At 39.3% G+C, this 15,896-nt stretch overlaps 2 protein-coding genes across 6 annotated transcripts in view; one reads left to right on the top strand and one right to left on the bottom strand.

Moving 5' to 3' along the window:
* Window positions 1-11,536, bottom strand: part of mideasb (mitotic deacetylase associated SANT domain protein b) — a 31,285-nt gene extending 19,749 nt beyond the window's left edge. For 2 of the 4 annotated variants that reach the window (XM_077240098.1, XM_077240100.1), the window contains exons 1-2: window positions 8,133-8,506; window positions 2,637-4,474 (exon numbers count right to left, since the gene is read on the bottom strand). In XM_077240098.1, coding sequence (XP_077096213.1) covers window positions 2,637-4,115 — 1,479 coding nt within the window. In that variant the 5' untranslated portion in view covers window positions 4,116-4,474; window positions 8,133-8,506. Of the gene's footprint in view, window positions 1-2,636; window positions 4,475-8,132; window positions 8,507-11,404 lie in introns of those variants that run through there. The other 2 variants (XM_077240099.1, XM_077240097.1) reach the window with 2 other exon arrangements.
* Window positions 11,537-12,492: 956 nt separating this feature from the next.
* The window catches only part of ptgr2 (prostaglandin reductase 2), a 6,325-nt gene continuing 2,921 nt past the window's right edge, over window positions 12,493-15,896 (top strand). Inside the window, exons 1-6 of one of the 2 annotated variants that reach the window (XM_077240110.1) lie at window positions 12,493-12,656; window positions 12,741-12,896; window positions 13,246-13,437; window positions 13,540-13,710; window positions 15,201-15,410; window positions 15,520-15,641. In XM_077240110.1, coding sequence (XP_077096225.1) covers window positions 12,825-12,896; window positions 13,246-13,437; window positions 13,540-13,710; window positions 15,201-15,410; window positions 15,520-15,641 — 767 coding nt within the window. In that variant the 5' untranslated portion in view covers window positions 12,493-12,656; window positions 12,741-12,824. The remainder of the gene's footprint in view (window positions 12,657-12,740; window positions 12,897-13,245; window positions 13,438-13,539; window positions 13,711-15,200; window positions 15,411-15,519; window positions 15,642-15,896) is intronic. The other variant, XM_077240109.1, reaches the window with a different exon arrangement.

The raw sequence follows: 15,896 nt of genomic DNA, 5'->3' as shown, positions 1-15,896 counted from the left end.
TGTCAACACACGATTAACACAGTCAAAATAATGGTTAAACAAAATACCTAAGTCTCAGCAGAGTGCATCCTTCCTCTGCTCTGTAGGTACAAGTGATATGCATGTGAAATGAGAAATGAGAGTGTGCTTAAAAGCTGATAAGATATATTAGCACAGGAAATGAGTTGAACTGAAGTCTATTTTCAAAAACAACTTAATGAATCAACTGTGCCCTCATTTCTGCACCAGGATAAAACATCTTACCCTGCAGACCAGCAACAGATTGCACGTGGATGTATAGATCGGTGTCACAAGTGAATAACATATTGGCATGCCACCACAGGAGAAAACCTCAGGTTCAATATAACCAGACACTCTCCAGTGGGTATGTTAATGATTACAGAAGGGGTTCCTTCTATGTTAGGTTTATTGAACTGCATCCATACTTTTACACAAAACAGGAACTTATAAAGAACCATACAAAAATGGCACTCTTAGCAATTTCACAATGCCTGCCCATTTCAAAATTCAGAAAAAGAGAATTCTGGGAGGAGCAATTACTGTTTTTTCCTCATTGCTAACTTTAAGTAAGGCATTAAAGAAAAAGAAAACTCCTTAAAGTGCATTGGCATGTTGTGTAAAAATGCTATGAAAACTGTGTCACTAGTACAGTGTCACTAACTGGAAGTTGCATGAAAATCTAGAAATCCCTGAGGATGTGGCCTGTCTTATCTAAACTCCGGCCTTGCTGGCACCACTGAGGTATTCAGCTTAGTACATGAAGCCCTTGCAGCTCACTCACCCTTGATCAAGAGCTTTTTTTCAGCCTGTGTTTGGAGTAGGGAAGGTTTAACTGACACCCGTCGTCACTAGGAGACCAAAAAAACCTCACTGACTAATGCACCTACTCCTTTTGAGGAGCTGGAATCAGCTGACATGAGACTTGTAGCCTCTTTACAGGACTTTGTGTTCTGTGCATTATCTGCCCCACAGATCAACAGTATATGCACACACACCCTTTCATTGTTATCCTCGGCTGGATGTCTTAAGGAAGTGCTGCTGTCCTTTTCAAAGGAAGTATACGTAACGAGGAAAAGCAGACTGAACTAAATAGCTTGGCCCAGAAACACTTAGATCCCCTCGTTAAACTTGATTGCTAATTGCGGTAATTCTCTGTGCACAATAAAATGAACAAACCAAGCAATTAACACCAGTCCATGGATTCAATACGATGAAATCTCTTTATAATCTTCCATTCCAAAGCAAGTATTAACCCAGTGACACTACAAATTTTAAATTAGTTACGTTGTGCTTTTGGATTTTGACAAAAGAAAATACAGCTCCATATGTACATCAATGTACAGGAGGGCCAGTGGGCTGAGGGTGGGTTGCACTTGCAGGTATTTGTATGCAAAGTCAGTCAGGAGATAGTGATTGCAGATGTGTGGTAAAGCTTTTGTTGACGACAAAAAGACCTGATGACAACAGTCAGTGTCTGTCCTTTACTAATTTTACACCTCCTGTATCAACTGAGAAACCTGTAGAACTTGTACGCATTTGAAACAGGTAGTGCATCCTCACTGTACAATGTTAAGCAGATAATGACGTCAACTTCCCGCAGCTAAGGGTAATTTGTGATTAAGGGAGTGTTCACACTTAGCATGTTTGGTTCGAATAAAACAAACTCTGGTGCGATTGCTCTGTTAGTGCAGTTCGTTCATTGGCCAAAGGAGGACTGGTCCCCTAACTGAGCCTGGGTTCTCCCAAGGTTTTTTTCTCCATTCTGTCACTGATGGAGTTTTGGTTCTTTGCCACTGTTGCCTTTCCGCCTTTCTTCGCCTTTGTCGCCATTGGCTTTTGGCTTGCTTAGTTGGGGACATTTAATTTTGTACTATTACAACATTATTTTCCTGTTATTTCTGTAAAGCTGCTTTGAAACAATCTGCATTGTAAAAAGCGCTATATAAATAAACGTGACTTGACATTTGAACGCTGCCATCCGCACGATGGTGCGCACCAAACAAGCGGACCGAGACCGCTGAAAAAATGGGTCTCGATCCGCTTCAAACAAACTCTGGTGCGGTTCGTATGAAATATGAACGCAATTCGGACCACCATACATGTAAACAAACCAAAAACAGGAATTTTTTTCTCGTCATGGTTGCGAGTTTGCCCACCACAGGCGTCTCCTTGCAGTAGATCATTTGTGTGTGTGACGGATGGATTCCTGCCACTGTTTTGACTCCTTTACACATTTTATAAGCTCTTCACTAGTTCTCAGCTGGTCACAATACCATCATATGCAGGCTATGCACATACAAAGAGGGCATTTATTCAAGCACACAGCAATGTTTTGGATGTTCGGTAAGTTCTGTCTCAAAATAGGCTATACGTCATAAAAGCCAACCAAACAGGTTCTTAACATATCCCTATGCCTTTAGGTTCGGTGATAAAAATGACAATCTGAACGCTAAATGGACCGGGACTAAATGTTTTTTTTTTGGTCCGGACCAAACGAACCAAGCAAACCGAACATGTGTGAACACACCCTAAGTCACAGATCAACCTTTCATCTTGACTATTTAACAATGAATTGTCAAAAACACAATTTTTAATTTCTCCTTTATACTTGACTGAAAAACAGTCAGTTGTCTTACCTTGACATTCCGCGAGGGAAGAGATTCCCTTTCTGAAGCCTTCTGAGCCAAGGTTTCCAGGTTGACCTCTTGCGAAACCCTCCTCTTACGGCGTGTGCTCTGGATTACACCTGTCGGTGCGGCCCGGATGTCTTGCACCGCAATGGTCTCAGAAACCCCGTTCTGAGAACCTTGGGTATGATGCTCAGGTTGCATGACAAATGGGTTATCTGAGGCGGGGTCTCCACCCTCTTTTGAAAGCCTACGTGATCTCCGGGGCCCAGGCTGTTGGGTCTCAGTGGATTGCTGGGGAACAGTTGCAGGAGGCTGAGGAACAGAGTCCTTAGTCTGTGTTGATGGGGGATTAGTGGTCTCTTGGGACTGTCCTGGTAATGAGGGGGGATGCTGATCAAGTGAAGGGGCATGTGACTGCTGTCCATCAGAGTAACTTTCCAATACATGTTGGTTTTGATGAGGTTGCTCAGATATTTTTTGCAGCTGCGCCAAGTCAAGTTGCAGTTGAATCGGTTGCATATGCTGTTGTGGTTGCTGTTGCTGAGTCTTATTTAGTTGCTGTGCTTGTTGCTGTAACTGTGATTGCGATATTTGTCGTGATTGTTTTTGATGCTGAAGTACCTGTTGCGCCTGCTGTCGTATCTGCTGTTCCAGCTGTTGCTGCCATGGTTGGTGCATAATCTGACGCTGCATCTGCAGCTTTTGCTGTTGCTCCTGTTCCTGTAGTTGCTGAAGATGATGCTGAGAATTTGTCTGTGTACTGTAATTCAAATTTGGCAAGGTCCGATTGCCCTGAACTACCTGATAGTAACCTGCTACCAAGTTCTGCTTGGGCTGTCCAAAAGCTAACTGAAAAGGTTGCAGCACAGAATTTCCAGTGGTGGACTGTCCGTGCTGCTGTGGATTTAACATTCCAGGCTTTTGTGTCTGCTGAAAAGCTTGCTGCTGTTCCCAGTCCATGCCCCGGCCAGGTTTGGTCAAGTCCCTGAAGGTCTCTCCACTTATGTTAGCCCCTTGTTTTTCAGTTGCCCTAATAGTCGATGGCTCGGGCTGCTGCTGTTGTACTGACATGCCCTCATGCATCTGCTTTGCAAATACAGTCTGAGTCCCCAGGTAAGGGGCATAGTTCTGGGACCATGCGGTCACACCCTGTGACCAACTGTTTGGTCGCTGTAGGGGCTGCAAAGACGGGTCTTGATGTGACCACTTCATGGGCACCGTCTGTTGGTAGTGCCCACGACTTTGATCACCCTTTTCTGGGCTAAAAATTACAGAATTGAGGTACATATGTGGTGCTTCTGCATTCGAGCCTTCCACACCTCCACTGTCATTATGGCCTGGCCCTGAGGGAGGGATGCCATAGTAGGCCTCTGTATGCTGAGAGGCCTCTTTCATTGCCACACCCTGATCGTTGAAGAAAGTGATGCGTTTGCCCGTTCTCTTTGCGTTTGGTTTCGGCTGAGGTTGCAAACTCATGACTTTCATGAATATAGATTCTGGGGAATGGTGGAGTGGGTGTATATGGAGACAAGAGTTCAAATCCCCAAACCACACTAAGCTTTCTCTGGTTTAATCAAGAGTATCACCCTTGACAAAGAACCCTAGTTTTATCCAGTATTTTGGCAGTCAATGGTCATCCAAACCTACTCAACATAGTAGATATGCAAATAAGCTTTAAAATACAAAACTGCAGCATCTCCTGTGCAGAAATAGTAGTTTCAGTATGGTGTAGCTCAAACATGTCTATTTTCTTTAATTCTTCACTGCCAACTTTTCAGGTCCTGGGATGCCAAGCTGGGTTGAGAAGACTTTAGGTTAACTTGTTGCTTTTCATGGGAGACAACCTGAGAAGAAAGTGGTCACAAATATTATGGTTAGCCTTCAGAGTCAGTACTTTGGGCTTAGTGGGGGTTCATTGAAATAGCCGTTTCAGCAACTTCATGAATAGGGCCCTAGAGAAAGGATTTAAAAGGGAAAGGTGGAATTGTTAAGGGTTGGGGGAGCTGTGCCATTACCAGCTTAGTGCACATTTTAAAACTATGTTGAACAAACTGCATTCAAGCCAGTAAATAAGTTCAGTATGCACAAAAAATTTAACTTTTCTTTGCAACCAACAAACTAAAAGGACACATATGTAAGGGGGGAATAATCTGCATGTTTCTAGATCGTGTGCAGTGAAAGTGAGTAAAATGATGAGAGACGTACAGTTGCACACATAATCCCACAGAGAGTGTGAAAATGTACTAGCCTAGTTTCACAATGAGAATGTTTAAAGTGATTTCCTTCCATAGTTCACATAGCATCCAAATATTAACTTAAAAATCAATAAAAGTGTACATTAACCTGAAATACCCTTGTTTCACAAAGCATGGAGGGCTTGTGTTGTTATACGTGTATGCATATATGCAGCAACCAAATGAATAATGAAATTAATAATCTCAAATGTCTGCATACAATTTTTTTTTTAAATGAGATCCATATCTGTATGCAAACAAATTATAAACTACAATAATTATAAGCACTCTACCAGATGATTTAACATTATTCTTTTGTGATCTATATTCATTAGGAATCCTCTATGGTATTCATTCTTATCATTTTATTCGTTGAACATTTGCGTCTCTGCTTTTATCAACACAGATTACCTGTGGTAAAATCACTGTAGTGCACATCTCCCATGGGTTTTTGTTTTATTACAATGACCAATACAAATGTTCTCTACACTTAGGGCTGTGCCGCACCACGATGGTGGCACGATACCACTGGCGGTGGTATGCAAAAAACAAAACAAATGATGGTTGCCGTTTTATGCAGATATTGGGAAACAAGTACAAAGCTAGGTTTACAAAAGTAAAAAAAAAAAGTTAGTTACAAAACAGTTTAGAAACTTTGGGCGAATGAAGGGTACACAAGCCCATAAATTTGGATTAAGCCATATGTCGGCTTTGTATTCTGTCTTGCGATCTGGCTATCTAAGTGTTTATTAGCTTCAGAAACATCTAATTGTTTTTCAGACTTCATCTCTCTTCAATCTTCAATTTTAACAGTTTGTATTCACTAGGGAAGTTATGGAACTCAAGTTTATTTGTATAGCGGATTTCACACGAGAATTCAGTTTCACTTTCCCATGCAATGCAACATAAAATATAAATGTCACATTGATAAGAAGCTTCTATGCTCCTGTATGTTTGTGTGTGGGCGAAGCACGATCTCCGATCTTTTTGTGTGTGCTTCAATGAAGGCAGCACATCAATATAGATAGGCCTACAGAATAAAGATCAAACTGATAATAATTAACTGTGCAGTTAAGTGTTTGAACAATAATTTTATTTAACCCACAAAACCAAAACCCCCACAGCACCGGCTGGCCCGTATATCTAGACTTAGGCTATTATTAGGGATACACTGAATTAAAAATTCTTGGCCAAAACCGAAAATTCTGAATGGACTTGGCCAAAAACCAAGAATGCTTATTAAAAATTATCCATTTCTTATTTTAAATTAGCTTTTTTGTATAATTGTATTGATATTATACTTTAATGAAATTCAATATAATTTTAATGATTCTGAATTAAAAAAATATATACAAGCCAATAAAATAAAACAACCACATTTTATTATAAGTAACACTAAAATTGGACAAAAAAGATATTAATATTTAATATAAATATATTATTCGTTATTCAATTCTAAGAAAGAGAATCGGATTCAACAGATTTATTTTTTTGACCAATTATCTAAATAATGTATAGTCCTACAAAAATTGTGAATTGACTGGATCTTTGTATCATTGTTTGCTGTTGCTGTGATCTCATATGATATGAGTGACAGGTTGCCCCGCCCTCAGGCCAGTAAACACGTAATCAATGAAGAGAAGAGATGCCACTGCAAGTGGGAGGGGACGTTATTTTGATTAAAGATTACGAGGGCATATGAATTTTAAAAAATAATGATGTGCACAGATAAATCATTTATAATAAATACTGCAATATTCCATAAAAAACAAGAATTGTCGATTTTAATGGTGACTGTTGCTGTTGAGTATATCAACCACAGCACTGAGAATTCTACAAAGTAATGTTACAAAAGTAACATTCAGTTGTGTTTGTTTACATTACATTTTGGCCAAATCATCTAGTAGGAAAAAAAGTATCGTTAAGATCAACATAGTAAAGTGCATCAATACTGCGAACTCAAAGCACAGTATTTTCAGGGGTGGCGCAACGCAATGAAAAACAACCCCAACAGCTCGGGGATGTAAACAACAATTGCATAAACCAATCCAACGTCCAGTTAAAGTGATAAAACCATATTGTAGGTCAATTTCACCGAACACGTTTCAGTGAATTACAATATTATTGGATACATCCAACGGATGGTTCTTGCACTGAAAGCATACGAAAGTCATTGCATTAGCAAAACAACATAAGACACAGCGACGCACGGTTACACAAGCCCAGGTTTTAACAGTTGACAAGACAACGCGTTTAATAAGCTTGTAACTTAAAGTACAGTTACCTAATCAAACCTACTTCTTAATTTAAACCGAGAACGAATGCAGAACAGACTCAAGTGCTGAGGCATGAGCGAATTCCCATCAGAGATAGTGGTTGTGGATCAAAACCTAGTGAGCTGCCTAACTAGACAGCATTATAGGGGTCGTAGACATGGGCCTTTTAAAATTATATATAGGCTACTTTTAAAAGATTAAATTAACATTGTGTCATCTTTTACTCCGCCTCGTGTAGTTCCAAACTGTATGACTGTCATTCTTCTGTGGAAAATGAGATGTTATGCAGAATCATTATGAGAGTTCCATTCACTTTCATTTTGTGGAAAAAAAAAGCGTGAATAGAGGAGGTTGTCATTCTGCATAACATCAGATTGTGTGTTCCACAAAGCAAGTCACACGGGTTCGGACAAATAACTCGGAGTGCGAGTAAATAATGACAGATCTCTCATTTTGTGCGCGCACCATCCATTTAACACTGCTTTATAAACGCAACGTTCATGGCTCGGCGCGGCGCGTTCGACTAGCCCCTCAAAAATCTGTCAGGGTAAACAGCTCAAGGTTTTGATACACAGACAGTGTGTTTGCATACTACATGGGTGCCCTTCCTGGACCCCCCTTCCCAGCGAAGCCAGCTCAGCGCTATTTACCAGAAAAGTCCTTTGTTGCAGAAAAGGGATTATCCAGTCACTAATTCCGTGTCACACTGCAACAAAGTCAGACACCAAATACACAATATGAAGCATGCTTGAGCAGCAAAATAATAAAAGTGGTAAATGACAAGCCCCTGTCCTGTCTGTTCCTAGTTGTCAACTCAATTTGTGAGTTAGTTTTTGCTTTCATTATTACAAGGGAGTAAGAGACACACGTAGCGCACGCTCGGATGCGAATAATATTCTGCAACAACTTGCTAAGGATCGTCAATTGCATGGTTTCGATTTGCTAAACATGTCTTAAGCATTAAATAATACATTTGTAAAAAGAATCCTTACCATAGTTATTTTCTGCGCTTCATGTCGCCCTAAGTAAGAACAACTGCAAGCCAAGGTCCAATGCAACAGTACAGAAATGACTGCATGCTTATCCACGATTGAGTCATGCAAATGCTGACCTCACTCCAGTAATATTCAAGTCAAGAGGTAGATCCTTGTGCGAATGAAACCACCGATAAATGGAGGGCTTCTTTGACAAAATGGCGAGGCGTTTTCCAAAACAATTGCACTCGATTTCGTTATTATTGCACGCACATGCGAATCAAATCGCTCAAAAACAATCTAGTTCACTCGTCCACGGAGTATGGAACAACACATTCGCTTTCAGATGAAGTCTTGTGATCCCTTACTGTCCAGTTGGCCACACCCACTTCCGCTACCATATAAGGTATTTCCCCTTCCATGCGGGGCGCTGTAAGTTACAGCAAATGCACAGGCCATGCGGGAAATTCCGTCACTGGGAAACGTTCTTCAGAACATGGCTTGTACTAAACAACCCCATCCATACCCGAACCGAGGCAATGATTTACGATGTGGTCACTGAGCAAAAGACAAGACACACGTGGTTGAAACTAGTGGAAAACCAGCCAATTTCAGAAATGTTTAGATGTTTTTCATAACAAACAAACTGCATGGTTGTTTGGATTGGGGTGACCAGGGAGTGTGTAGCCAATAAGAAATGAGATACATGGGAAATCACCCATGACCACCACCCTCCTGAGGTGAATATACTGTAAAACTATTCAGGATATAAAGAACAAATATAAATGAAAAAAGAACACTAATTTTATTATCCTATTTTATGCATTTTAATTTGTGATCATGTTAAAATGTTAAAAGATGGATCAAGAAAGAGGTTAAATATCTGCACAAGCTTTTCGTATCCGTATTTTGTTTAAAAAACACTCAAATGTTTTTTCTGAGCAAACAAAGCAGGCCGTAACACTATCCAGTGTATTTGTAATGGATACAATTACTGTCCCATTTTGTAGCCTACAATGTATAGAACAAAATTTCTGTGAGAGTGACAAAAGCAAACATTATATCTTTCATCTTTTAGAGGCGTTTTAGCGCAACCATTTGAATTAAAACTGTACTTATTTATATTTACCATTTTCAATTAAAATGTATAAAATGTAATTGGAGTGATTATTGGGGTGATTATTATTTTTTAGATTCGATTAGCTGCAACAAATTTATACATAACATAAAATGTCTGTGTTTTATGACTGTTGCAACCAGGGTGCAAATTATGGGGGGGGGGGGGGGACGGTCTGACCCCCTTTAAGAAGACTGGATCCCCCCTGAAGGACAGCAAAACAAGATGTTGGAAATAGCCATACCTGTAATATGAAACTTTACCTGTAAATATGAAGATAATTTTCTAGCTCTGACTGATTTTAAATGATCATTTTTGTCACCCCTAAAATGGGTCATACCATTAACTTTAACTGAGCAGTTGAATTAAATAGGCTATGCTATAAATTCAGGGACATGCATTTATTGCACGAACTAAGAACATAATGTGTTTAAAATGCATATACACAGTTCAGTTGAATGATAACATTTGCCCTCTTTAATGCTGAATGTACAAAGAAAACTTTGTTGAAAATATCCACAACTTAACAACAACACTAAAATATGAGCATGCAGTTTATTGCACGTGAAAGTTGCGTTCATTACTATAATAGTAATACACACAGCACAGAAACATTACTATTTCGAATGTTTTTGAAAGAAGTCTCTTACGCTCATCAAGCCTGCATTTTGATTAAAAAATACAGACATTTTTTTATATTGTAAAATATTATTACAATTTAAAATAATGGTTTTCTATTTTAATATACTTTAAAATATAATTAATTTCTGTGATGCAAAGCTGAATTTTCATCAGCCATTACTCCAGCCTTCAATGTCACTGTCACACGATCCTTCAGAAATCATGGTTTCTGTATTTTTGATCAAATAAATGCAGGCTTCTTTTAAAAACATTAGAAGTAGTAATATTATATCACAATCTAAGAAACTTAAAAGAAAAAAGCACTCAGTTACAATTCCATTTCCCTACCGAATGTAACGTTACACCAACAGAATTCGCACAGACAATAGCCCTAATTCCATTCTCACTGATTCGATTGTTATCAATATAAAAAGGGAACATGATTATGTTGGAGCAAGCAAAGTGTCAAGGCAAGACAGACTGCCTTTTACAGTGGTTGTGAAAGTTCAGAATCTGGGCTCTGTAACTCACGCCTCCAATTCTGCATTTGTGCAGAGGTTCAGCAGCAGGAACATGATCAAGCATGTGCTGCCTTGAGTAAGGAGACACCCATAGGCCTCATCATGTCAGTGTTTGTGGTCTCTCGCTCTCTCTCTCTTTCTCTATCCTGTGCCTCTCTCTCTCTCTCTCTCTATCATGTGACTCTCTCTCTCGTTCTACCATGTGCCTCTCTCTCGCTCTCTCTCTCGCCTTAAAATAAAGTGCAAAGCCATCAGACATGCGGGCCACCCATTCACCGGGTATGGCATGTGCTGAGTGCACCAGCCTCGATAAAAAAAATCTGATACCTTGAATGCTATTCGGGTGCGTAAAACATTATTCTCACACAATACTGGAATTAGATGCATGTTACGTATGCATGCAGACTGCATGCTTAATCGTAAAACACAGATGGGCGCGTGACTGCATCCTATTTAATAGCAACAATGCATGCATGATTGATTCCAAGATCTCAAACTGCAAGTACACACACAATTACATTTTGTCCTAGGTGAAAACGACTGCACTCAGTCAGTAAGCGTTGCGATGGCTCTTAGGGGGGAGGCTGACAAGTTTACATGACACAGTTGTTGCAACACCACCAAATGTTGCACAACAGTAACACGATCCATCATAATGCAGGTACAGATCTGACATACACACTGCTGACACCATCACTGATTTAAAGGAAACGCATGCATTTAGACAAACAGATCGTTAGAGAATTGTTGCAACACAACTGTTCTAACGATAAGCACTTTCTGTTGCCGCTCACATAGTTGCAATGCTCGCTGCGCTCGTGCAAAAAATGTGTTTTTATGCAGACGGTTCGCCACTCGTAAAAGCCCAACTAATTGTTTCTGTCAAAAGTATGTAACCACCCAATCGAAATCATTCTCCCGAGCAAGCTCTTCTTTCGACGTCCTGCAGAAACTCATCAAATAAACGTTTTACGAGGGGAAATACATACGAACTGGTTCTAGTTGGAATGACTTATTGCGCATTACATTACCTGTAAAAACATCTACGACGTTTCTCCAGCGATCCAGATCTTTTTCGTGTTGCTTTCAAGAAAAAAGGGGGAAAAAAACTTTAAGCATTTGACTGTAGCGTCACTTCCTCGTTGGAAACAAGAGCGCCACCCGCTGCAAATTGCACAGTGATGTCATTTTTCTCTTGCACCTTCAATACAGGAGACAGACACCTTTAAAAATTGTGGCATATTTACGATCACATAGGAATATTACCATACTCGAGTTCAATCAATGTAAACTCCACATCCTAATGTGCTTTGAAACAATTAGTACTGTAACAAAATAGCCCTTAAACGATTCCATAAGGAATCGAATGTTAAAGATTTGCACTAGTGCTCAAAGTAAACACAGACGATCTCCGAATTGTAAAACGAAGCTTTTGTGTCGAATCGTTTTTGTATTCTGTTGAACCTCTCAGAACCGTCTGAACAATTCGTTTACGAATCGGACTGAATCGGTCCAAGTGATTCTCGACTACGACTCGTTGAACTGAGAGCTGCTAATTTTAATGTGCATTTTATTGATGCACATAAAACGTTTGAGTCTAAACAGGGCTGTATTTTAGTATTGTTTAATGTAAAGTCAAGTTGGGTTGTAAATTACTTTATGTTTTTCAAAGCTGCAACAAACTAACATGAACTCATGAAATTATTGTGAATCTGCTTATTATTGTTATGATGTTGTTGTAGCCTATGTTAGTAGGCCTATGCATATCCCCGGTTTCATAGACAAGGTTTAAACTAGTCCCAGACAAAAATGCATGTTTGAGCTGTTTTAACTGAAAGCAACTTGAACTGAAATATCTTAAAATGTCAGTGTCATTGTTTTGACTCAAGATGCACACCACTATTGTTTTTAAGGCACGTTTAAAAAAAACTACTTAAATGTCCTAATTGGACTAAGGCCTAATCCTGGCTTAGTGTAAACCGGTCTGTGAAACTAGGCCATATAGTCATAAAAAGAACCGGTTATTTGAAACGAACTGTTCTAAAGAACCGATTCGTGAGTCTGATTTCCCATCATTACAGCACATGCGACCAGTCCTTTAACTACCTTGCAGCCAATCAGACGAGCGCCTGGGTGTCATGTGATTATATCAGGAAGAAATGCAGTCGCTGCGAGCAAGATTTTCAGAGTTGCATTATAAGTCTTAAAAAACCTTGAGTAATAAAATAAAAAAAATAAGGAAAATGTTAAATGTAAAAAGAGTTGTGTTGCGCTCCCGACCAGGTAAAAAATGTTGATGATTTTGCTTAGTTTACACATAATTAACAATAACATAGTCCACTAATCAGGATGTTACTGTACTGCAAGGGTCTCCAGTTCATTGGTTTTCCCTGTGAATGATCAGGAAAAAATGGTCATCCGGTTCCAGAGAATTTTCGTGTAGAAGAGATTATGAAATCCCCCGAGTTGAAAGAAGGGCAAGTGTTAGTTCGGACACTCTTTCTTTCAGTTGACCCTTACATGGTGAGATGACCTTCCTTCCTTCCTTCCTTCCTACTTTCTTTATTTCCTTCCTTCCTTCATTCTTTCTTCTTATTATCTTTTATGTGGTTTATGTTTTTATGAAGTAAATACAATACCATACCTCTTCATTCCATTCCCTGTTAATTCTATTATATTCTGTGTGTGTGTGTGTGTGTGTGCACACCTGTACATACTTGTCTATTTTGTTTGTGTGTGTGTATATATATATATATATATATATATACATGCATACTATTTACAACAAATATCAGCCTGAATGCATTTATTATCATCATGCATTAACTTATTCACTTATTTATGAAACAATATAACACCAAACTCAATTCAGCGCTGTCGCATGAACGATGATACTGGAGCGGACTACCTGTTGCCATGGAGATTAGATGAGTGTGTGGATGGAGGTGGAGTTGGTGTAGTCGAGGCCAGCAAGAACAAGGCATTATCTGTGGGCAATATCGTCACCTCCTTCAACTGGCATTGGCAAACCTACGATGTGATGGATGGCAGCCTTTTACAAAAGGTGTAATGTTTAACTATCAAATAGTCTTTAAGTTTGATCAAACAGACCTCTGATGTATATGGATATGAGGCTTTATGATGTGTGGTGTACTCGTTATTGCAGGTTGACCCAGAGATGGTAGATGGACACCTGTCATATGTTCTTGGAGCGGTGGGCATGCCTGGCCTCACTGCTCTGTTAGGTGTGAGAGAGAAGGGTCATGTGACTGCAGGAACTCATCAGACAATGGTCATCAGTGGAGCAGCTGGAGCTTGTGGGTCAGTTGCTGGACAGGTACTGTGTGACTGTCTGTAAGAAACTGGCCTGGTCTGTACTAAAACATAGAGATTTAGTTATGATGAAATTGAATTTTTTTTTTCCTTTGCATGTCGTTTTGCATACAGACATTGTCTGTATATATAAAATAATATATATATAAAATGATATATATATATAAAATATATATATATATTTTATTGGATCCATGAAACCAATAAAAACTGTGTATTCTGCTCCCAGGCCAGTCGTTGGCGATGTCACTTTGTAAAGTAACACTACACACCTATAGACTGAACACGTAATACGCATTACGTCACCGGTTTCACAAATTCTTCACCGGTTTCATAAATTCTATTTATGATGATTTGTTTTTTCCTTTGCATGTCGTTTTGCATACACACATTGTCAAAACGATCGCCGTTTTGAGGAATCCATGAAACCAATAAAAACTGTGTATTCTGCTCCCAGGCCAGTAGTTGGCGATGTCACTTTGTAAAGTAACACTACACACCTATAGACTGAACACGTAATACGCATTACGTCACCGGTTTCACAAATTCGCGTTTTGTTGTTGTACACGGAGACGATAAAGTATCGTGTTTTTTTTTAAACTTGCACTTTGAAACCCATTTTCAAGTTTGCATTTTCAGGCCCCCAAAACACCGTTAGCGTATAAAGTTTTTTCCGTATATAGTTGAAAATGGTGTCATGCAAACGGACCTCATTTGATATTATATAGAGTGCTATAAGTCACACTTATGTGCTTCATGCATAATACATTCTTGAAGGACAATTCCGGCTAAAAATGAACCTAGGGCTAAATAACACATGGGTACCGAGTCGACCGTTCTCTGGGATGCGTTTTCATGATAATCGAATGTACCCAGTTTTAACGTTAGTTTTGGTTTAACCACAGATTAGCTTATAACGCTAGTGTATTGTGCATCGAATAAGTAAAAATAAAAAACGCTAGTTAATCCCACTAACAAGGTTCAAAATAGCCCCACACTAACACGCTAGCATAATGAGGGTCTCTACCTGCAAACTGAAGCATTGAGAACTTTGTAAGTGTACAGACAGTTTAATAAGAGGATATTTTATAAAAACAGTTCACTTCGCATATACAAGCAGGAGCCATCTTTGGAAAACAGTCCCGACCAGTCGAACCACGAACGCCGTGCTACGTGAGCTGAACTGTGACTATTGACAGCGTTTGTGCTAGCGTGTTAGTGTGGGGCTATTTTGAGCCTTGTCAGTGGTACTAACTAGCGTTTTTTATTTTTACTTATTCGATGCACAATACACTAGCGTTATAAGCTAATCTGTGGTTAAACTAAAACTAAAGTTAAAACTGGGTACATTCGATTATCATGAAAACGCATCCCAGAGAACGGTCGACTCGGTACCCATGTGTTATTTAGCCCTAGGTTCATTTTTGCTTTAACTTAAATCAATTTTGCTCTGTCCTTGCCATGTTATTTTAATTCTCCTCTCTGATGTTTAAGATTGGCAGATTGGATGGTTGTGAGAGAGTCGTGGGCATTTGCGGTTCCGACCAGAAATGCCAGACCCTGGTAAAGGAGCTGGGTTTTACAGCAGGGATAAACTACAGAGATGGAGATATCAGCTCAGCGCTGAGAGAGCAGTGCCCCAGAGGCATTGATGTATACTTTGACAATGTAGGCGGTCCAATCAGCGATGCTGTTATATCACAGGTACAGTACTTACAGAATGTGCTCCCTCATTACAACTGTTTTTTGGTTTTTTTGGGGTAAATTTCGGAGGGTCGTTTTTGTGTTAAAGTGCAATTCTCATGGTATGTAGATGAATCCCGGTGGTCATGTGATCCTGTGCGGCCAAATCTCACAGTACAATAAGGATGTACCTTACCCACCTCCTCTAAGTGAGCATACCCAAGATGCTTTGCGTCACAACGACATTACAAGGTATTAGAGAGAAACCCAGTTTGTTGGCTAATACATTTGTATGTTTGTGGTTTTCTTTATATGAATTTGATGTTTGAAGTTTTCTAGTGCTGTCAATCTATTACAAAGAAAACAAATTAATTAAGCATTTTTCTCTAATTAATTGTGATGTATTAATTTTTTTCTCAATTTCTGGGAATGTAATGAGTAATTATAGGCATTCATCATTACAGTATAATTGAAAGCCATTTTTTTCTTTCTTTTCTTTACCTTTTT

This window comes from Siphateles boraxobius, unplaced genomic scaffold (assembly GCF_051911475.1).
Source record: "Siphateles boraxobius isolate OS27281-9 unplaced genomic scaffold, OSU_SipBor_1 22, whole genome shotgun sequence".
In the NCBI taxonomy this organism is placed as follows: Eukaryota; Metazoa; Chordata; class Actinopteri; order Cypriniformes; family Leuciscidae; genus Siphateles; species Siphateles boraxobius.
Note: the sequence above shows the minus strand (reverse complement) of the source record. Positions and strands in the feature narration are given on the sequence as shown.